This window comes from Labrus bergylta, chromosome 7 (genome assembly GCF_963930695.1).
Source record: "Labrus bergylta chromosome 7, fLabBer1.1, whole genome shotgun sequence".
In the NCBI taxonomy this organism is placed as follows: domain Eukaryota; kingdom Metazoa; phylum Chordata; class Actinopteri; order Labriformes; family Labridae; genus Labrus; species Labrus bergylta.
In genome coordinates, this window is record NC_089201.1 from 14,270,853 (window position 1) to 14,294,226 (window position 23,374).

The following is a 23,374-nucleotide window of genomic DNA, read 5'->3' on the forward strand; positions in this document are numbered from 1 at the left end:
TACAAAGCTCTTGATGGTCAGACATCATCTGGGCTGCACGGCGGTGCAGTGGTTGGCGCTGTTGCCTCACAGCTAGAATGTTCCTGGTTCAAATCCATGTTGGAGAGTAGCCTCTCTGTGAGGAGTTTGCATGTCCTTGTGCACATGGTTTCCTCCCTTAGTAACATGCTTGTTAGGTTAATTGGTGACTCTCATCTATTGCTACAGATTTTTAAGATATTGGTCTTATTTACTCCCAAACTCTGTTTATATTGGAAGCCGTGAAAATAAAAAATACACAACATTTTCTTATTTAACTGATGCTGCATTTATAGGTTTAAATGATGAGATGAAGAGCCACCAGAGCCAATCACAGAGAAGCTATCAGAGCAGGGAACTGTTGCCGGGCAGTTTTCTCTTAAACTGAACGCACATCATTCTTTAAAAAGTTAAATCGACACCGATCAAAGATCCTCTGTGAGGGCACAAACTTCAGGCATGATGTCAACATTTTTCTGTGGTCTCCTCAGACTGCCGACATCTCGCCTTCAGTATGAATGTCATGGAGGCGAGATGCAGGGAAGAAGTGATCTGACTTCTGTGCCGTCCTTCGGAGGTAGTTACAGAAAGGAGGCGGGATCGTCAAAGCCAGCAGGGGAGCGAGGAGCTGTGTGTGTGTATGAGGAGCTCCCGCTGTGTTTACACGCCGTGCTGTCTCACGATTCAGCAACGCCGTAAAGCATTGTTAATTTACAGACTGGGACACCAATATTACCCCTCTGTGCAATCGCTAACTCTTAGCTCCGCCGCCATCACGTCTTTATACTTTCATATTGATTCTGTAGCGGCGTAATATCGGTGTCCCAGTCTGTACATTCACAGTGTGTTTCGGCATTGCAGTAGCTCCACATACACACACAACACTGAGCTCCCCCACTGGCCCTGCTGAAACAGTCTCGCCTCTGTTACTACCTCCAAAAACGGTACAGAGGGGGCATCACTTCCTACCCCATCCCACCTCGGTTGTATTCAGATAGAAGGCAAAACATCACGGGGGCATAAATATCGCAGCGTGGAAACGACAGTCTGAAAAGGGCTATTATAAATGTAGAAAGAAAGGATGAGGGCGGAGCTTGGTAGCGGCTGCACACTCTCAAAGTGGCTACTGATGTCACAGTAGGTGTCGACCTTAAAGGTGCCCTGCAGCGTTTGATTGTAGACGAGTGGTTATACGTATGACCACCAGGCGTGTGTATTCATAAACTTTTCCAACATATGTTGATTCGGTTTCCTTCCATGTGAACTATTGTAAAAGACCTTGTCCACATCAACACAAGCTAGCTTGTGGTCTCCGAGGCAATCGTCAGCTAGTTTTAACATTTCTCCGCTTGTTAGATCACTTAGCGTGAAACAAACAGCGTTTTGTTGGTTTTTTAGCTCATGTATATGTATGTTTGAGGTGTAAAACTCCACGGGTCACCTGTAAACTTTTCAGAGATAAAAATTAAATAAGTATAAAGTCACAACTCCCACAACAGGACATTTTAATAAGCACAAGCTTTCTCTGTTGGAAGAGAGGCAAATCAGGAATTTCAGCACAGAGTCGCTTTCTTTTTATTTATTTCTTCTTCTGCAGAAAACATTGCATGGAGTGATTCAGTAATGGTGTTAAGGTTGTTGAGAAAAGCAAAGGGGGGGGGGGGGGGGGCTGTGAAAATCCTCCCAGCAGTGTCGGCAGCTCCTGCAGCAGAGCAACTGTGGAACTGGTAGCCAATGACGTTGAATATTCCCAAATTAAATTCATTTGAAGATCACATATCCTGCTAAATCCACTTCCCCATGTTCCTCTAACTCTAATGTGTCTGTAGTCTGTCTACAAACCCCTCCCAATGATGAGAAAAGTCCATCCTCTCCATCTTTTGCCTGCCCCACTTTTCAGAAAGTGTGAGCTCAAACAGGCTGTTTGGAGATTTTCCCTTCATGACATCACAAAGGGCAGTAGCCCCTCCCCCAGGTGGGTGACACTCCCACTACCCTCTGAAGGTCTGTTTACAATCAGCCTGGGAGATTTTTTATGAAGCGTGCAGAGAAATGTCTCATTCTGTTTCCACATTTTCTTCTTAGTTTAATTATTTGTATCCTTACATGACCTTTAAAATTATCAAATTATCACTGACACCATCAGCCACTCACACTGCTGCTTCAGCAAGCAATTTTTTTAAAAGCAGTTTTTCGCTTTGCTCAGGTGTCTTGACTTTAGCATCAATATTCAGTCTGAGAGTAAGGAGCCAGCTTTGATATTTGAATTATCTTTTTTTTGGTCTGCAACTTTCCAAGACTTTCCTCGTTTAATAGACGCTAATAAAAACACAGTAATCCAAAAGGGGAAGAAACAAAGAAATGCAACAATTTTACCTTAAAATCTGTTATATTTTTCCTCAATATGGATCCCTAAAGAGCGGAGTGAAGTGTTGCTTTAACCTTTCAAACTGCGGGACATTAAGCCTCTACAGTTTCCTGTTCTGACTACACATCATACTCGTGTGAAATCCTTTTGACACTGTAAAAAAACAACAGGAAAACAAAAAAACTCCTCTTCTTCCTTTACAAGAGAAACTGCAGCCAACATAATATTTATATATTTCTGTGCTTCATGTGTAGAGTAATCTGATCTTTTAAACTATATGTTTGTAAAGCAAAAAGACTGATCTGCAGCCAGGTCAGTGTTTATTTAGCGCCAAGTTCCCCCTTTAATCATTTTATTTAGAACATTTAAATAACAGTAGAACTAAATGTGGTACAGTCGGGATGTACACAGAGGACTCCGGTGAAGGTGCATGAATGTTTGGACACACACTGCTTCCTGTTCCTCCTCCATTATGTACACTGAAGGTGCGACAGCGGCTGACGGATCAGAAGTTGATGGCTTTGCCGAAGGAGGCGGCGAGGTTTGCTTCTCTGAAGGCCTCCGACACAGTCTGCAGGAGAAGGAAGACAGGTGAGGGATGAAGAGTGAGTGGAGAACTGGAGAATCAGCTGGGTTTTACATCAGCGTGGTCGCTAAATTACCGTTCGATTTTCTGTAATAACGCTTTTTTTGGACGCAGAAAGCGTGTTTGGTGGAGGGCTTGACCGATACAGGATTTTGGGGGCCGATAACGATATCAATATTGGGGTGGGGGAAAAAAATCAGAAACCGATATATCGGCTGATATCTTTCTTAGATGTACGATCAGGGAAAGACTTATAATGAAGAAATGATGGCCGCTCGACTGGAAAGTTACTGAGCATGTACGTGCATCACCGCCTGACTCTCTGCAGAGTGATGATGCTTGTTGTAAGCCATACAGCGCCCTCTAGTGGTGACAGAGAACAGCTCGTGTAAAACTATGACACTCAAGTTAAATGATATTTGACTGGTGAATAAATCTTGAAATATCGGCGCATAGCTCTGATAGATTTAGCCAAAACTGATAGTCACTGGTTATGATATTATCGGCTGGCTGATTAATCGGTCGAGCTCGAGTTTGGTGTGTGTGTCAAAGGAGAGTATTGCAAATGAAAAAATAATGGTTGCTCTGACACACTAGCAGGATTTCAGACTCAAGTAGATCTAGAACAACTATTGCACCACAAGACTGCTGCTGCCACCTTTTGGAAATAGACTCATATCAGTGTTAACTTTGTATATGTGGATGAGGCATGTGTGTGTGTGTGTGTGTGTGTGTGTGTGTGTGTGTGTGTGTGTGTGTGTGTGTGTGTGTGGGGGGGGGACGTACAGGATGGGCGTGGCACACTCTGGCAATGTCCTCACAGGAAGCGCCGTACTCCATGGCCAAAGCAGCTTCATTGATCATCTCTCCTGCCCCCTGCAAGCGAACACACAAACAGCAGCTTTTAATGTGCATGCCTGAATTCTCCTCTAAATAATTTCAAACAGTGTGAAAAAAGGAGTTAGCTTTTTTTCTGCTGACATGCTACTTGATTCTGATTGGTTAATCAGGGCAGGTTATTTGTTTCTCTCTCAAGGCAGGTCACTGCTCTGAGGAATTATCTGGAGGACTACTTCCTGCTCTGCTCTTACCGTTCCGACGATGTGAGCTCCCAGCATCCTGTCCGTCTCCTTGTGGCTGAGGATCTTCACCATGCCGTCAGTGTCGGCGTTGGTCTTGGCTCGGCTGTTGGCCGCAAAGGGGAACTTGCCGACCTTGTACGGGACGCCCTGAGGAGGAGAGGAGCGGAGACGGGATGTCAAACACTGAGCGGAATTTAGACAAGACATTAAAACAAGATGATACAGAATTTTTATGTTTCACACTCATTGTGACTATTTTTTCGGACGGCCGATTATTGTACAAATATCTTAGATTTCTCGCACTCTAAGGCCCCGTGTCCACCTGGCGTTTTTTTTCAATTGTTGGCAATGAGCAGAGAGCAACCGCCTGGAGGAAGAGTGCTGCACCCAGCGTCTTTGCGCGGCCGCTCTGAGCTCTCAAGTTGAAAATCTTTCAACTTTTCAGAAAGCCGCTGTTGACGTCACCGGCGCTCTTTTCCAAAGTACATGCAGTAAAAAGAAACGGAGCAGTGTCGGTCAAACAGCGGGCGTTATCGACACACTGCTGTCATAGAGACAGGACGGACTGGCAGCGCAGGGAACGCTAAAGGTGGACACACAGATCCTGATGGCGCCTCTTTATCGTATGACTCACCTCCTCTTTGAGCTGCTCCTCTGTCTTGCCGACCCACGCCACCTCGGGGTGTGTGTAGATGACGGAGGGAACACAGTTGTAGTCGATGTGCACGGCACCACCCGCCATGCCCTCCACACAGATGATGCCCTCATCCTCGGCCTTGTGCGCCAACATCGGCCCGGCGACCACGTCTCCGATTGCGAAGATGCTGCAGGAGGAGGGGGGGAAGGAACATTTAAAAATCCAAAAAGTGGATTTCCAAATCCGGATCATTCTTCTCCGCTTGTTAAAATATTAGACCCCGAGCCGGGAGGTACCTGGGTACTTTGGTCTGGAAGCGGCTGTTGACGGGGATGCGACCTCTGTTGTCCACCTCGATACCGACAGAGTCCAGACCCAGGTTCTGTGTGAACGGCCGTCTGCCGATACAGACCAGCAGCACATCACACGTCAGCGTCTCGTTCTTCCCTCCGGCCGCCGCCTCCACTCTGAGACACAAACAAACAAGGGGCGCAGATTTATACATTTAACAGTCACACAGACACTCAAGACAGGTTGTTGAGGATTCAGGAGGGTTTCACTCACGCCACATCGATCTTGCCGTCGGGCCTCTTGGTGGCGCCCATCACTTTGGTGCCAAGCTTGAACTTGACACCTTGTTTCTGCAGGATGCGCTGGAAGGTCTTAGACATCTCCATGTCGATGCCCATGCCGCCCACGTGGCCAAGGAACTCCACGGCTGTGACTTTAGAGCCCAGACGCTGCCACACTGACCCCTGCAGGACGGGAGGACAAACTGCTTGTTAGTTCTTTCATTTATTTAAAGTTCAACTCCGACTTTCTGTACACGTGTCGCTTACAGAGGTCTCTCATTTGTCTGGGTCTGAAAATAAATCTCTGAAGGAAATCTTCATCTTTAAGTAGCATGTTGCAGCAGCTCGATATAACTTCTGTCTTAAGTTAAGTACGCACTAAACCCTGTGTTGAAACTAGCTGAGTCACTGTCTGGTTAAACCACAGAGAAGCCCCACCTACTGTGACATCAGCAGCTTCGCCATCACAACGTTATACTAACCCAGGGGTGTGCAAAGTGCGGCCTGCGGGCCCTTGAGGGGATTTTTTTGCTGTAATCAAAGAATCAGAAGATTTTGGCCCGAGGCCTCATTCAGATGTCATATTTTGTTATTTTTCTTTTTCATGTTAGCAAGGGCTGAAAAACATTCCTAAAATAGAAAATGTTCAGTACAATGTATGTTTTTATTCCTTTTACTATTTTCCACATTTTTTGTTAACTATGAAAATAAACCTATGCACCAGTTTTTGCAAATAAACGGACTGTTAAACCATATAATAACTTAATATAATATAATACAGAAAGCTTTTCCAAAAAATGTAACCATGTTTCAGGCTGTATTCTGAGAAAAAACAAATAAAGTAGAAGGAAGAAATCAAAGTCTTTGATTTCATTTTATTAAAGGGTTTCCTTTGCAAGCATTTTGATTCTGATCTACAAAGCCTTACTATTTTTTCCAAAAAATAAGAACACAATAGTTTCTCACTGTAATTAGTTATTGTGTATTTACATGATTTTTGAAAAGACCAAATTACAAAAACTTCACCACAAAATTATTTTAAATATAAAAAAAACAAAGCCTGTGGCCCGCAAGCGATTCTAAGACAACGATTTTGGTCCGCAGAAAAAAAAAGTTTGGACACCACTTCTAGTAACGTTTGGACTTCAATCTGAATGATGCGGAGGCGTAATGGGGGGACAAAGTGACCCCCGCCTCTGTACAATCTTCGGAGGTTTGTAACAGAGGTGAGACAGTTTCAGCGGAGCCAGCTGTGTGCGTGTGCATGTCTGACTGTGTGTGTGTGTGTGTGTGTGTGTGTGTGTGTGTGTGTGTGTGTGTGTGTGTGTGTGTGTGTGTGTGTGTGTGTGTGTATGTGGAGCTCCTGTGAACACAATGTGAATTCACAGACTGGAAGAGAGAGATATGACGCCACCATAGAACAAATATGAACGCACACAAAGACTTGATGACGGCTGAGCTTCAAGGAAGCAGTTTGAAAAGGGGCTTGTGTTTCCTCTCCTGACTTATCATCTCTGAGGAGGCTAAAGATAAAGTCTGTCAGTGTCGTCATCCACAAACTAAATGTGTGTAAAATATAGGACAGTGCATCATGATATTAGTCGACAGCCTCCATTCACAGTGACATCGAGGGGTCAAACCGTCAACTTAAACATAAGGTGGTACTCTTTTTACTGGATGGATGAAATAACCTCCGCTCTGGGCTAAGATTGAGACTGACCAGCTCCACTCCGATGACTCCGGCTCCGATCACGATCATCTCCTCAGGGACTTTCTTCAGAGACAGCGCTCCTGTGGACGACACCACGGTGTCCTCGTCGATCTAAATTAAAGACCACATTTAAAGTTACATTTTCAGAGATTTGAAAATGTTCAAACTTTTGGGAAAACTTCGGTTTCCTTCGGGCAGTAAAAAAAACAAACGGCGTACCTGGATGCCGGGGAAAGGCGTGACCTCGGAGCCGGTGGCAATGAGGATGTTCTTGGTGTTGATGACCTGCTCGCTGCCATCTGCTGTCGTGGCCGTCACCTGGTTCTTACCCGTCACCCTCCCAAAACCGTTAACGTGGGTCACCTGAGGGGGGGGAGACGTCACACTGTAACCTCTGACGTGTGATTAGATGTTAAATTTAAAAAGATGGAGAAAGAAGACCGACTTTGTTCTGTTTGAATAAATGTGCAATTCCTCCAGTCAGTGCTTTGACTGCCCCGCTCTTCTGCGCCATCATCTTCTCCAGGTTCAACGAGATGCCTGTAACTGAGAGAGAGAGAGAGAGAGAGAGAGAGAGGCTTCAGTTACCAGTTTTATCCTCAAGATGGTGCCACTGTGTGGTTCTCTGTGGCTGCCTTTTCCATTTGGTCCATTTATTCTCTTCTGTGAACTCTTCTAAGCAACATCTGCTTTAAATTAATCTTCTTTTTTTAACAAAGTGAATATGATAAAATGAATTAAACTTACTTTCGATGCCTCTGCTTTCAAAGTCTTTGCCGTGAGCCATGTGGTACAAGTAGGAGTTGTTCAGGAGAGCCTGCAGACACAAAAATACACAAAATAAATGAAAAGTTCTGGACCATATTGTCTCTATTTTTGATTGTTTTATTGAGAGTATATCTTAACTTAGAGAGTTTTATGTTTTGACTCGCTGATCTTTAATGTAAACATTACTTTGTACTTGTTTGTCAGCGTTTAAAATGATAAAGTGACCTTACTATATGATTAATATGATAACATTAATGAAACATGCTATGTTGAAGTGCTGGCTTCTCTGACAACAATGCAGCAGCCAGTATGTCCTCCTTCTAACTTTAGATTCTGGTCCTGAATGCTCTGGATTTGTTTGGACCAGAGAAGGTAGGCGGTTTTAAGACACCCCCACACGGCCGTTTTGGACGCCCCTCGGTTTGTCAGATATGAGAGCAGTTATCAGGTCAAACCAACAGGTGTTGCAGCGATGGAAGCGGGCAAGAGAACTGGTTCAGATAGAAGTGATTGTACTCGACCTAAAAAGCCTCTGTATGTTTCTAATAAGCTCCACGAGCAGAAACGTGCTCAAACTAGGATCAATATTGGAGATGCTTTTGAAAAATGGAGAGAGGTTAGAACACAGAAAGGTTTACAGACCGATGCAGAGCTGGCTAACCACTGAAGCTTCAGTGTCCACCACATGACAACTTGCATGAGCATCGACTCTAGAGAGGAGGGGGCGGAGAATGTTTTGAAATTTGGGCTGCAGTACCCATTTTAAACACTAGGTGTCAGATTTACATATTGCTCCATTGAAGTTGAGAAAAACTACTCTTGTTTTGTCAGTGTTTCGTCTTAAACTAAATCATGAAGTTTTTAATTTTCGATCCTTAGAGACTGCAATAATTTACGGCATGGGAAAGTCTTAACGCTGACCTCAATCTGTTCCATCGCTCAAACATTTTGAGCAGAAATTAAACCATTTTTTCACCTTTGAGGGGATGCAGCCGACGTTCAGACATGTCCCGCCCAGCGTGATATTTTTCTCCACACAAACTGTCTGTCATGGGGGGGGAGAAAGGTTATGATTAACTGAAAAGACCAAATTAAATGCAGCTCAGATTTATATTAAAACAACAAAAGCTCAAATGTTCCTCGTTTGTTTGACTCATTTGTGAAAATATGAACCACAAACTGTGACCTAGTCCACAAGTAGACCTGAGATAGACACAGAAAAACTCTCTGCAACTTCAAAAGATATGAAGGAAATTAATGCAGGGTGTAAAAAAAGACACATATGTTCAGTGATGTTACATCTCTGGCTGTATTTGGTCATTTGAAATATCAGTAAGTTCAGAGATGATTTATATTTGACAGTATTCATTAAATTTACAACATTGTGATAAACCAATTCATGTCCTTGCAGCATGAGAGCGCTGGATGTTGCGTCGCATCAAAAATGAGATATGGTACCACCTTCGTTAAAAACCTGCCATCTCTTCATATTTCCTGATCTGATTGGGGTACTTGAACGCAGCTTACCTTGAAGCCGAGCTGTGCAGCTTTGATAGCAGCGACGTAGCCTCCGGGACCGGAGCCCACCACTGTGACGTCTGCATCGACTGCAAAGGGGAGGGAAACGCAACGACATCATACACGAGTTCACTTTGTTACGGTTACTTTTTAACCCTTGGTAAACAAAGATACAGAACGGTCACACACACCGTCATCTCTTGGTTCATTACACCCCCTGGAATAAAGCCTGTTCATCTGAAGATATCGTTATAGTTTATGTAGCGTTAAAACAATTCTCAAAACATTTCGTCCATAGAGCCGGGAGTTCTCATATTTCTCCTCTGACTGTCTGTCCTTCTTCACTCGGCTCCGCCTCTCTCGCTCTCGGAGTAAAACTCAACAACCGCCTGCATAACGAAATACAAATAAAGCCTTTTGTGCCTTTATTGTAGAGACAGGACAGTTAATAGTCTGAAATCTAGGAGAGAGAAAGAGAGAAAAAGTGGGGAATGACATGTGGGAAAAGGAGCCACAGGTCGGATTTGAACCTGGGCCGCCCGCTTGGAGGACTACAGCATCATTGGGTGCGTTCCATTTGATCTCGGAAGTCGGAAATCCCGAGTTGCCAGTCTGATATGTCATCAGGAACGCACGCCCTCAAGAAGTTGGAATTCTGACTCAGAAACTCGGAGAAACTTCAGCAGTCAGAGTTAATATCCAACATGGCTGCTACCTGCATCAACAGTAAAGTTCAAACTGCTTATGTTGTGTTTATTATATTGTTTTTCATCTCCTCCTCTTAAGGGACAGACCTGACTAAGCTTACTTGTTTACTTTTTACAAATCTGCATCATGATGCCGTTGAATCAGCAAACTCAATCCCCTTAATCACATCAGGTTTCGGGGAGTGAAGTCCCTGTGTACCTTACTGTTTTACTGAATTCAGACTCAACAGATGAACGGGCGCTACTACTAAGAAAAGACGGCCTTTATCTTGCCTGGAAGTCATTCAACGCTAACCTGCGGCTTTATCAGAATTACAGAGAAATTAACATCCCTTCCCAGAAGTGTATATCGTCTATCAGATAGTGATAAGACGATGATAGCCGAAGAGTTCTGAGATTGCTGGTACGCCAAAGGATTAGGTTTTGATTCATCTTACTTGCTGCTTTGTCTGCGTAGGTTCTGACGGACACAGCCGTAGCTCCGTGCAGTTTGCAGGGAAGCTGGTGGCTCCGCTGTGAGAGAGGAAACAAACACACAGTGGAAAAAGTTCATTTTACATGGCAATGAAAAAACAGATGGCTTTCATTCCCATTGTTCAAAGTTTTTTTTGCAAATCTTGTAAGCCACGTCTGCTGTAGATGCAGGAAAATGTCTCATGAACGAGCAAGTTCATATAAAAAAAAAGTCACACAACGCTGACAAGACAATGCCATGTCTCAAAGAGCCGTCTTGAAGGTCACATTATGCTAAATACTCTTCACCATGTTGTTCTACCACTTATATGTGTCCCTAGTCTGTCTACAAACCCCTAGCTGTGGGAGTGTCACCCACCTGGGGGAGGGGTTACTGCCCTTTGTGATGTCATGAAGGGAAAATCTCCAAACGGCCTGTTTGAGCACACATTTTCTAAAAAGTGGAGCAGGCAAAAGACAGAGAGGATGGACTTTTCTCATCATTGGGGGGTTTGTAGATGGACTAGGGACACATACTAGTGTTAGAGAAACATGGTATTTCTCATAATATATGATCTTTAAATTATAAAAATATATAATTTTAAACCTTTCAAGGACCCGCAGGAACCCTGCAGTGAGAAATAATTTGGAATAATAAGTTCTTTCAACCCAGAAAAGCTGTGTGACAACATCTCTGTCATAAGCTGCATCAGGAGTTAGGTAACCAGTGCTAAGCTAACTAGCCTGCTAAAATGACAAGAAGGGAGAGAGCTGTCAAACGTAGCTTCATTAAACTACCACATGAGGAAATGTCATCTCTTCTACTAGAAACACAAACATGTAACGCTTCAGACTTCTAATACTGGTGTACGGAAAAGCTAACATTCAGCTACTTCTTTGTATAATGTGATATCCTGGAATTCACTGGAAACATGAAAGAAAAGTGTTATTTTGATTTACATGTGGGTCTCTAATTTATCTCTAATAAAGCCGAATTGTACAGAACAATCCTCTGAACATTTTAAAACTTAATATAAGCGAAATCAGCGGCATGTTTTTCATATAAAACGTCAAAAACTCTTGAATTGGAAGATTTTTCAGCGGAGTCTGGTGAAGCACGCAGGACTGTTAGCTTTAGCTGCTAGCTAGGCCCGGGCCCGGTCATAACATACTGGTTTCTACAGGAAACAACAGACATTAAATCCAGTTTAAACCAGTCTGGACAACACATGCTGAAGTATAATGTAATGAAAGTCATCCTCACCGTGGCCAGAGAGCGATATATCTGAGTCCAGCTCTGCATTTTGTCTGCGTCCCCTCACGGCTTCAGTAACCTACAGCGGGCCGACAAGCCAAGGACTCCTCTCATTGCGCATGCGCAGTATCAGTCACCTAAAAACCTATGCCTAAAACACGCCTGTACGTCGCTGCTTTATGACGTAGTGATATTGAAGGATGAAAAACAAAACAAACCATTAGGGACCTTGAGAATTATACTTTATGTAAAAAAAAAAAAACCATGCGATTAAATAAAAAAGATAAAATATCTTTCAGATGTGATGATAAAAATTATGTTCGATTTATTTTACTATTAAATGTTTCTATTAACAGGCAGCAGTTCTTAGCTAAACTCCCTCTTTTTTTTTAGTTTTTTTAAATTGATTTAAAAATATGTTTTAAGTCTCTTGTATTAGTTACCAACCAAACATTGATGTCAGTGATTTTAATTTCGATATCACCCGATACTAATGACGAACCGACGACGAACCGATGCATCTAGTAACTAGTAATTTAATTAAAAGAACGATAATTGTTTAGAGAGTTAAATTAAATACAAGTTTAACGTATAAATGGAAATATTTAGTGAAATTCAATTTTCCCAAAATTTTACTGAGGTACAATTTAAAAATTAAAACTGCAAGCGGTGATGAAGGGCACTCGCACTTTCATGCACGCTGGGGTGTGTCATGAACCAAGCAGCAGCGAGGTGGCGCCAAGGAGGAGGCTAGCAGATCGATTTGTGCCTGTTGTCGTCGTCATTTCCAATGTATCCATGCTGTGGATTCCAAGCTGACGTGGACCTGGTCATGTAACACAGGCTCTCTCTTCAAGAAGGATGGAAAAGACTATTCTTCCTGAGAAGACTTGGATCATTCAATGTTCGTAACATATTCCAGTAGACCTTCTTGACTTTCTATCCATGACATTCTATGGCATATCGGCTGTTCATTCAATCACCACATTTCAAGGTGTAAATCAGCATTTGATGCGGTCCTATGTGTTCATCCATTGCCATCAGACTTTACTCATCATTGTCTCCTTTTATTGCTTCTTCATGTACTGTACTTACATACTGGCTTATTAGGGGTAGGAATCACCAGAGGCCCCACGGCACGATATTATCACAATACTCAGGATTCGATATTATTGCAATTGTACACATTTTGCAAGATGCTAAGAATTTCTTCATCTATGTCAACAAAATTAAATGAATCAAGATTTTTTTGGGGGTAAAATACAGTACATCATTGTCAGACTACTCATTTCAGTCTTTTAATTTTTACACAATAGGATCCAAGCCCTGACAATGATCAACACTGTGATCAAAGTCAAACCCTGTAAAAGGCTGCATGCAGCTCTCAATCTGAACTGTTTTTCCTCTGTAATAGAAGTTAATTGGACAAAAATATGTATGAAAGATTGCACAATTTAAACTACTGTTAAAAATGCAACTTCTTCAAAATGTAATTTTGCAACCTATTCAGCAATAAAAATTAAACAAGCAAATTTGCTATCAATATAATAAAAATATAAAAACTTGACAGCCATGACACAATATAACATGGCTACACAAAATATAGATAGTTTCGTCCACCTGTAGTGGCTATAAGTGTGTGTGCTGGGTGCATTTTTGGTTTCCACTGCTCTCCGTGCAGCTGAAGTAGCACCCCCCCAATCCATAGCTGCTTGCGTCGGCTGAAACTGCAGTAGGTTTGTTCACATTGTAATAAGCAAGTACTGGTGCAGTAGTCTAGAGCTCTTTTTTTTTTTTTTTTTTTATTAGGTGATGCAGAACAATACAAGACGAGTGAGGGACATGACAAGAGCAATAGTATGTAGGAGACAGGGGAGACACAACGATACAATGCACAGCATAGACAAAGACAAAACAGGCAAGCAGGGAGTAATAATAACGTTTAGCAACTTTGTATGTTGAGGGTTTTGAAGGGCCCTGCTTGTGTGTGTGTGTGTGTGTGTGTGTGTGTGTGTGTGTGTGTGTGTGTGTGTGTGTGTGTGTGTATAATTCAAGTGTATGCTTGTATCTTTTTTTTTTTTTTCCCCTTCCCCTTTTCTTTTCCCTTGGGTACAGTAAAAAGAATGAAGGTTTGAAGAGAACTAGGATGAGAAAGTGGTAGAAATGGGATTTAACAGCAAATTGAGCTTGATGAGTAAAAAAAAAAAAAAAAAAAGAGATATACTAACAAAAAAAAAAAATATTAATAGAATTAAATATAAATGAATGAATAGAGTCCTAGTCCGAGGAGGGGCTAGAAAGCATATTCAAAACAAAGGGAAAGAAGAAAAGTAGAATAACTGAAGAATAAAAAAGTAAAAAATAAAAACAGCTCTTTAATGTGGTCAAAGGCTGCTTGCTGTGCGTGACTCCAGGTCCATGCATTCTTGTTTTTTTAGAAGTTCATACAGCGGTTGTCCCACAGTTGAGAGGTTGGGGATGTATCTTCCCAGAGAGTTCACCATCCCTAGTACATTCTTCAACTCCTGCACGTCTGCTGGTGGGGACAGCTATTGAATAGCCTCCACCTTGTCTGGGTCGTGCTGGATACCAGACCAGTCGATGAGGTGTCCAAGAAATGGCAGCTGCTTGATGGAGCACTTTTCTTTGTTGAGCTTAAGCCCAGCTGACTCAGTGCACTGCATTACCTTCTGCAGGCGGCTGTCATGATCCTCCTCTGTGGCTCCGTATACAAGAATGTTGTCCATGAAGACTGCAACACCCTCCAGCCCCTGCAGAGTCTCCATCATCTTCCTCTGGAAGATTTCAGGTGCGCTTGTTATCCCAAACGGCAGTCGCTTGAAGTGGAAACGGCCGAAAGGTGTTATAAAGGTAGTAAGCTTACAGCTGTCAGGGTGGAGAGGTATTTGGAAGAAGCTGCTGGCGGCATTTAGTGAAGAGAACAGTGGCTCTGCTCAGCTTTGCTGTTATCTTGTCTGTAGTTGGCAGGATGTACTGTTCTCTTTTAACAGCCTGGTTCAGCCTCTTGAGATCAACACAGATGCTGGCTTTACCTGTACTCTTTTTCAGGACAGGCACCATGGGCGCACACCATTCTGTTGGCTGTGTCACTCTCTCAATGATGTCATTTCTTTCCATCCTCTGTAGCTCCTCCTTTACGGCTTTCGGCTCCTGTGTCAATTTTGAAGTTGGCTGGTGTTGAGCCCACCAGCAGTTCAACAGTCCACTGCTTAGCTGAGCCATCTGCTTTTCTCACAGCAGTTTTCTACATGAAAAGAAAATTACTACAAACAATGTTCGGAAAAAAGAAAATAAACACAGAGACGTTTTGCACGTTGCAAAGTTTTTATTATGCATTTAGTTATCTGCAGAGAGTTCACCAAAAAAGTTGTGCAAAAAAAAAAAAAAAACCCAAGAAAAAAAAATCCCAAACTCCTCCACTGCACACGGTATTATAGAACAGGTCTGAGTTCTGAGTTGCGTCTAACACAAAAGAAAACACACACAAAAAAAAGCACACAGCAGTGCACGGTGTGATTGACAAAGGAGCTAATCAGAGGAGCATGAGTGGAAATTCTCGAAGGAGCTGACAATAACCTGGGCAAACAACAACTATCCAGGCTGAGGTATTGTCTTTTTTATTCAGTGACTAAAATAACTGATTCTATTTCCATCAGTGTTTAATGTTAAATGAGGAGTAAGTAGCGTTGTTCGTTGCAACTTGTAAACCCAACATTCAAATCAGGGCCCCTCCCCCTGGACTCATTGCCGTCACAAGCGCACGCCCTCTGCAGGACTTAACGTGTACGTTCACTGATTGTACCTACAATGCAAGCTACCTGAGAAAAATCACATTCGTTTTCATGGAAAAGCTGATAATTTAGCAAGCTAGCACAACATAACCGCTGATGTTTAGCACCTGTCTGTCCAACAGAAAACAGGCTAACTATGCGTCAATATTCAACCCAAGCAGCTCTTTAAAGGTCACATATTCTGCGAAAGCCCGAGCCGACCAAAGCCCTTCCAGAGAGGGGGCGTGGTCAGATACAGCATTTGCATTTACAGACACAGAAACAGCCTGTTCTGAGCAGGACTTGAAATAGAGGGGTTTATAGACATGCTCAAATACAGGATCAGAGTGGATTTAGAACAAGAAACTTCACAAACATGTTTTGGGGAGCTCTGAGACTTATTTACACTGGTTGAAGAGGAGGAGAATATGTAACCTTAAAGGTCCAAAAGCAGGTGAAAGCAAAGCCCAAAGTTCAGACTTATATGTTCTTTGTTTGTATGGCGTCCATTTGCTGAAATGTCTTCAATCCCAAACTCAACTGCTTTCTGTCATTGGCTGACTTAATGTCATAAGTGATGACTGAGCAGCATGCGTTTAGTATAAGTCTATACTACTTCTTTTGACTCTACCTTCTTAAGTATTTCTACTCATTGTAAAACACACCCCCAATCAGAGCTGTGGATTGTGACACCATTGTTCTGACACGGACTGAAGAATGGGTAGAGATCCTCAAAGAAGGAGCAGCCAGTGAAGGAGTAGATCAGAGCTGCAGCATCAACGTCATAAAAGGAGACCAGACCCTCCTCATAATTCACAAACACCCCCACCTTCTCAGGCTGAGACTTCAGGGAGAGACGGACTGAAGGGCCAGCAGCAGCTAAGTACTCACCCTGAGAACTCAGACACATGGTCCAGTGACCGTTTGTGGGGCTCAGTGTGATGGTTTCCTTCAAGTTAGACAACTTTCTGACCACTCCTAGAGTCCACGAGGAGCTCTTTTTAACAAAGACTTCAAAGTAAAATCTTCCTGAAATGAAACCCCGCATTGATAAGACACATCTACAGTCATTACCACGGTGTCTGCCAGGGGGTTTGGGATGAACTACATCAGGATCAACTCTTACATTTACAGAATATTGCTGGACCCTCCTCAGCTCAGCCACAAACAGCTTCTTCATCTGTTCACTGATCGTCTCCTCCAGCTGGCTCACAGCTCTCACCACAGTCCCTTCATATGAAGGTGAATGGACTCTGACTTCAGTCCAGTCCTTGGTGGGTGTACATGCTTTTAAGAGCTGAACGTTGTTAAGGAGTTGAAGGGGGTCTTCAGATCGTGAGAGCTCCTGCACCTCAGCCCTACTCTTCTCCAGCTCAGAGATTTCCTGTTCCAGCTCTTTGATAAAGTCTTCTGCCTGTTTCTCCGTCTTCCTCTGCTTCTCTTTGATCGTGTCAATGAGCATGTTCAGTTTTCTCTCAGCAGTCTCCATCAAAGTATTGAAGACTTTAACACCTTCAGTGATCTCTCTGTCTGCATTCCTATTGCTGATGTCAACTGAGTGATGGATGTCCTGAATCTTCACTCTTCTGATCTGGATTATCTGCTGAATTTCAGCCTCTGTCTTTCCCAGCTCGGTCTTCTTTCTTTCATATTCTTCTTTCAGAGGAACAACATCATGTTTCTTGTGGTCTGCGACTGTGCACAGCATGCAGACACACATCTGGTCGTTCTTACAGAACACCTCCAGCAGTTTGTCGTGCTTCTTACACATCCTGCCTTCCAGGTTCTCCACGGGGTCGATCAGCTGATGTCTTTTCAGACCTGAACTCGTCAGATGAGGCTCCAGGTGAGTCTCACAGTAAGAAACCAGACACACCAGGCAGGACTTCTGGGCCTTCAGTTTGGTTCCAGTGCAGACGTCACAGGGAACTTCTCCTGGTTTGGACACGTGTTGCTCTGAGCTGCTGCTTCTGGCTTCCTGTTGAGCTGACTGTTTGTACTGAGCAGCCATCTCAGAGATGAACGTATTGACCCGTAGTTCTGGTCTTCTGTTGAAAACCGCTTTACAGTTGGGACACTGACAGAAGTCATTACCATCCCAGTATGTAGTGATGCAGGTTTTACAGAAGTTGTGTCCACATGGTGTGGTGACAGGATCAGTGAACACATCCAGACAGATGGAGCACAGGAACTGATCTTCAGTCAGCAGACAGCTGGCAGCAGACATTTCGATCTCCTGATGAATAAGTGGAAATTCAAAAAATTAAGACAGTCAAAGTATTTTGATTTATTTAAATAATACAAGCTTGGTTACCTGGTATATCAGGAATATATTTTAGATTTTTTGGATTTCACAACATGAACGATATGTTGACTATGTAGTACGACCACAGCTATTATGATGTACATATTTAATTTAAAAGTGTAACCAGACAATTCTTTAATTTTCTTCTTCTGCGTCTCTTTAATGTCACAGAGGTCTGGGACAGTGCCTGTGAAATGGTAGACCAGGGTGGTGGTTTCTATTTTTAAAAAGGGAAGGGGAGGGGGGGATTGCTATGAGCCATCCAGGCTCTGTATGACCAACTGAAGCAGCAGCCTCTGTAATATATAGTTGTCATGTTTTCCTGTTTTGAAAGGTGGGATAACTTGGAGGATGAGAAGAAGCAGAGAGTTTGACCATCTGTTTGGTGTCAGCAGTGCGTTCTCCGTGATCGATTACATCCTTCAGAAATGTGAGATGACTTTTTTTGTACTCAGCACTTTTTTTTTTTACTGTGAGCGGAGATAATTTCATCGGCCTAACAACAGAGTTCCATTAAAGCACTTTATGTTGTAGAAGAACGTTTCACCACTTGATATCAATGTTGATATTTTACACTAGCTGTAGGTTAAGCTTGTAGGCTTTAGTTTTCATAACGCTTCTTCATTATTTACAAACAATTTAGTCTCTCCGGATTAACGTCAGTGAAAGGAAGAATGTGAGACTTTGTGATCCAGTAGATGTCGCCCTTGAGCACCAGAAACCAAAACAAACTGCAGTTTGACCACACCTCCTCCCTACTGAAGCCTCCGCTCTCCTCCAGAGACACAGCTCCAACCCCCCTCCACCCCCTAACCCTAACCCCCCTTTGTGTTTTGCAATTATTAATATTATTTCCTGGGTTTTGTTGTGTTTTGGTATTCACCCTTGTCTCTGTCTTTCAGATCCTGCCCCTCTTGCCCCCGCCTTGCGTGTCAGCTCCGCCCTGATTACCCTCACCTGTGTCTCGTTGGTCCCTGATTGTCTGTGTATTTAATCCCTGTGTGTTCTCCCTCATGTTGCCAGTTCGTTGCGTTCTCAGTGTACCCTCGGCCCAGCATTATAATTGCTGTAGGACCATCGCTGCCGTTTTGACCTTGCCTTGCCTTGCCCAGCCCTCTGGATCTGTTTATTACTGCCTTACCAGACTGAATTATAACATTCCCTCTGTGTCTGCTTTTGCTCCATACTGTGAGTCTCTGTGTCATTCACATTGCATGTAAATGACACAAAATGACACCATTCTTCTTCTTCTCTCTAGTTCTTGACTAAAACAGCTTTTATACACAAGGGGAGGAGCCGGCCGTCCCGTCCATGTAAACACGGCTCTGACAACAACACAGCCAGCAGGACTCGAGCTTCTCACTCATTGTAGACAGTCATGACTCAGGGACACAATTACACAGGATAGACTGAATTTATGATATATTTATGTGTAACATGTAGCACATTCTTCCTTTAACAGAAGTCATTTTCCTCTGAGTCTGTTCAGAGACAATTAGACACGAGAGGAAACACTGCTTTAAGATAAAACAAAGTGCTGTTGACTTTCTGAACTTTAAACCACTGAGAGACTCCAAAGATCAACTCAGCCAGGCTAGTTAGCTTGAAGCAAAACCAGTTTATCCTGTGTTTTCTCCGTGATGAGAAACCACCGGATACAGCGAGCGCTGTAAACATGTCAGAACCGTCAGAACCAACTCAACCATTAAAGGAAAAACCAGGAAAAAGGTTAAAAAGTTTGTTACTATGTTAAGATTAGCCTAGCTGTGACTCGTCTGAGTGCAGTCACTATTGTTTGGCTTGTATTTGTTTAGTGGTCGAGTTAAAACATCCTTTTCACTTCAGTGTTTTTGGTTTGTAGTTCAGTGTACTCACCAGTGTTTGTGAGAAAAACCTTCAGTTGAATTTGTCTTCAGAGAGAGACTCGTCTCGATCATAGACTGTAAGCTCTGATGTGACTCAGACTGGGGGTGCGTTCGAATTGTCCCTCCTATCTCCTTTCACTATCCACTTTACCTTAACTTCGGGGAAAACGTCATGAGGTTAAGGAAATATGTTAGGAGAATTCATAAAGGACTTAGGGAAAGGCGATCTCGTTGCTCTGACAATCCGACCGAATTTCCACTAGGCGACGTCATTAATGCGACGGGCCGGCGGAGGTTAATGACGTGAATCCGCCGTGTTGAAACTACAATGTTCCGAAAATGGACTACAAAAAACACATCTAAAAAACTTTCCCCTGTGCCTTCTTACCGGTGAAATAATCCTAATTACCACAAGGTTGGGATTGAAATAAAAGCAATATAGACTACCAGGCTACAAGTAACAAAAGTGAAACCATCACATTCCTGACCACTCATAAATCAACATCAACATAAATATGAAATTAATTGTTACATTTATGCAAGACGAGAATGTACAACTGAAGAAATGCACAAAACATTCTGAATTGAATGAAATATGTTGAATAAAACATCATCTGGCTCAAAATGTCTCTGATCCCTTTTCACCTGAAAGACAGGGTGATGTTTTTTTATGGTGATTATAATCTGATAATATGGCTTTGCATAATATCTCAAGAACCTTAATCAAAGGGTTTCAGCATCTGTGACTGAAGGAAAGTTTAACGTTATTTATGATATTGCTTACGGCTGCCAAAACACTCAAAGTGGATAAATAACGAATGCAAACTGAGCATAGGCTGCAATAAAAGTTAAACTCAATCACATCGTTTTACAACATCAGCATAACCTTCATAGTTCGCCTACGGGTTCAAGATTGTTGAAAATTGTTCAAGGCATATTATTGCAAATGGTAACTTACATGATCTCCGTCCCTTTTCTGTCATCGTTAATGTTCGTGAACGGTCGGATGCGCGAGTCGCTTTAAATGTTGCGGCCAAAGAATACACTGCCCGGCCAAAAACAAAGTCGCCACCAAAAAATAATATTTCGTTGGACCGCCTTTAGCTTTGATTACGGCACGCATTCGCTGTGGCATTGTTTCGATAAGCTGCTGCAATGTCACAAGATTTATTTCTGTCCAGTGTTACATTCATTTTTCACCAAGATCTTGTATTGATGATGGGAGAGTTGGACCACTGCGCAAAGTCTTCTCCAGCACATCCCAAAGATTCTCAATGGGGTTAAGGTCTGAACTCTGTGGTGGACAATCCATGAGTGAAAATGATGTCTCATGCACCCTGAACCATTCTTTCTCAATTTGAGCCTGATGAATCCTGGCATTGTCATCTTGGAATATGCCCGTGCCATCAGGGAAGAAAAAAATCCATTGATGGAATAACCTGGTCATTCAGTATATTCAGGTAGTCAGCTGACCTCATTCTTTGGGCACATAATGTTGCTGAACCTAGACCTGACCAACTGCAGCAACCCCAGATCATAGCACTGCCCCCACAGGCTTGTACGGTAGGCATGATGGGTGCATCACTTCATCTGCCTCTCTTCTTACCCTGATCACTCTGGAACAGGGTAAATCTTCCTACCAGTTTTTAATAATGCGTTGGACAGTTCTTAACCCAATTTTAGTAGTTTCTGCAATCTCCTTAGATGTTTTCTCTGCTTGACGCATGCCAATGATTTGACCCTTCTGAAACAGACTTAACATCTTTTCCACGAGCACAGGATGGGTCTTTCAACATAGTAGTTTAAGAAATGAGAAGCTACTCATTGCATCAGTTGGGGTTAAATAACTTGTTGCCAGCTGAAAGATAATCACCCATGCAGTTATTATCCAATGGGAGGCTCTTACCTATTTGCTTAGTTAAAGGGTGGTCCAGTGTATCCTATGCTAAAGGAGGTTATAAAGGAAGCATTGACCCACCTTTCCTTAACTTTTAGAGAATTCGAACGGCTCTTATCATGGCCGCCACGTAAATGCTTCCGGGGTTAAGGTAAAGTGGATAGTGAAAGGAGATAGGAGGGACAATTCGAACGCACCCTAACTTTCACATTCATTTAAGAGAAAAAGATATGTTGTAGCTCCTCCTCTTTCAGTTTAGCTCCTCCTCTTTCAGTGTAGCCCCTCCTCTTTTTTTCTCTACATTTAACTTTTTTTCCCCCGATGTGGATAATTACCCTCCTGTCATTATTTCTAATGTCTGACCCTAAACCTCTTCCTCAACAAAATAGGTCAGCGCAAGATATTCAAGGACTTCCTGAAGTCTTCTTTGACCGTCTGTATAAAACTTCTCCTCAAACGTTAAACTCTCTGTTTTGCCTGTAGTTTAACTCTTTAGTTGCTTTCCAGATGGTTTACCCTCTTTTCTTTATGTGTAAGATGCTTACTGATGATATTACAGGAGAGAGAGTAAAGCGAAAGACTTTCAACACCGGGCCACACGTAGGCTTCTCTTCGATTTTTACAAGTTTAGGAATAAAATACCTCTTTAGAAGACCTCAGGTATAATATTTCAAAGTCTTATTCTGAAAAGCTTTCTAACTGCAGACCCTAGTAGATCTTAATTTTCCTCCAAATCTTCAAAACCCTCAGGAACGGACTATAATCTGCTGTCTGTTACTCTGCCAGACTGCAGTTTCTATAATCTCCACTAGAGGGCGACCTCGGCTCTCGTGTATTCTCTACAAACTGTTTTCAGTTTCTCTCAGCTGCAGATTGAAACAGAACAAAAGCATCAGATAATCTTATATACTCTGCAGTATCTGACATCACATGACATTACACAACTCTCTCAGTTCAGTTCTTATTACTAAAGTCTAATGATAATTTTTAGGAAGAAATACAAACAGTTTGTTAGTTTTATTTTTTTTAAGCACTTGTTGAGTTTCTATGGTAAAATAAAATTATACAACATTTTAGGGACCCAGACCTGGATCCGAGTACACTAGACCCCAAAGTCCGGTTCATTTGATCAGTCTGAACACAAAGGTAACATAGTCATACTGTACTCGGGTGCCTAGCCCAAGTCCACTTGAAGAGGCTTTTTTTTTGTTAACAATGTAGTCCCCAATTGCAGCTCGAGCAGAGAACAACTTTGTCCGCCACTTGTACTAATCTCCTAATCCTAATATTAGAAGAACTTGGTTTTTGAAGTTATGATTTTTCTTGAAATCTGGGTCTCAGTTCCAGTTTGAGAAAGTTTAGAAGTTCTTACAGAAGAAGACAGATGGAGGTGTGTATAAAACATGAACATGAGGAGAGGGCGATAATAGAGATATTACAGAGGGACTTTTATTCATTTATTTTCTTTAATGTTAATCTTAATTTTTACAAATATTTCTTCGTTGATTCGTTGACAATAAAGCCAGGCCTTTTTCTGACTTTCTTAATGTCACAGCATCAATAATGATTGCTGATTGAAATGTTTTTGTGTGTTTGAAATATCTAGAATGACCTCAGTAGCGTGTTAAAGCTGTTTGACCTTTACTCTTACAGAATCCCAGCAGAGCGTTTTCATACTAACTCTGTTTGGGCTCCTTTGAGACCTGCTGACGGTCAAATTCAATTAAAACATGATGCCAACATCCCGACAAACAGTCCCGACTACTCTTAAGAGAAACGCTGTCTTTCAAAGTCAATTGTGTCCCATGTGAAGAGCCGGCCTTCGTGTCCCCGTCTGGAGC

The 23,374-nt window shown here is 42.5% G+C and overlaps 2 protein-coding genes across 2 annotated transcripts; both read right to left on the reverse strand.

The window, feature by feature from the left end:
• Positions 1-2,689: 2,689 nt before the first annotated feature.
• On the reverse strand, positions 2,690-11,837 carry dldh (dihydrolipoamide dehydrogenase). Its single transcript, XM_020634984.3, has 14 exons — positions 11,685-11,837; positions 10,405-10,480; positions 9,270-9,349; positions 8,719-8,787; positions 7,722-7,791; positions 7,420-7,520; positions 7,194-7,337; positions 6,984-7,085; positions 5,256-5,446; positions 4,988-5,158; positions 4,689-4,878; positions 4,064-4,201; positions 3,759-3,848; positions 2,690-2,957 (listed from the first exon to the last, which is right to left on the reverse strand). Exons 1-14 carry the CDS (start codon positions 11,721-11,723, stop codon positions 2,892-2,894), a joined length of 1,527 nt encoding a protein of 508 aa, XP_020490640.2. The 5' UTR covers positions 11,724-11,837; the 3' UTR covers positions 2,690-2,891.
• A 4,074-nt stretch (positions 11,838-15,911) lies between these two features.
• On the reverse strand, positions 15,912-19,907 carry LOC109984839 (nuclear factor 7, ovary-like). The gene is made up of 2 exons (XM_020634985.3): positions 19,647-19,907; positions 15,912-17,702 (listed from the first exon to the last, which is right to left on the reverse strand). The coding sequence occupies exon 2, from the start codon at positions 17,691-17,693 to the stop codon at positions 16,116-16,118; it is 1,578 nt and encodes a 525-aa protein (XP_020490641.2). The 5' UTR covers positions 17,694-17,702; positions 19,647-19,907; the 3' UTR covers positions 15,912-16,115.
• Positions 19,908-23,374: the final 3,467 nt, after the last annotated feature.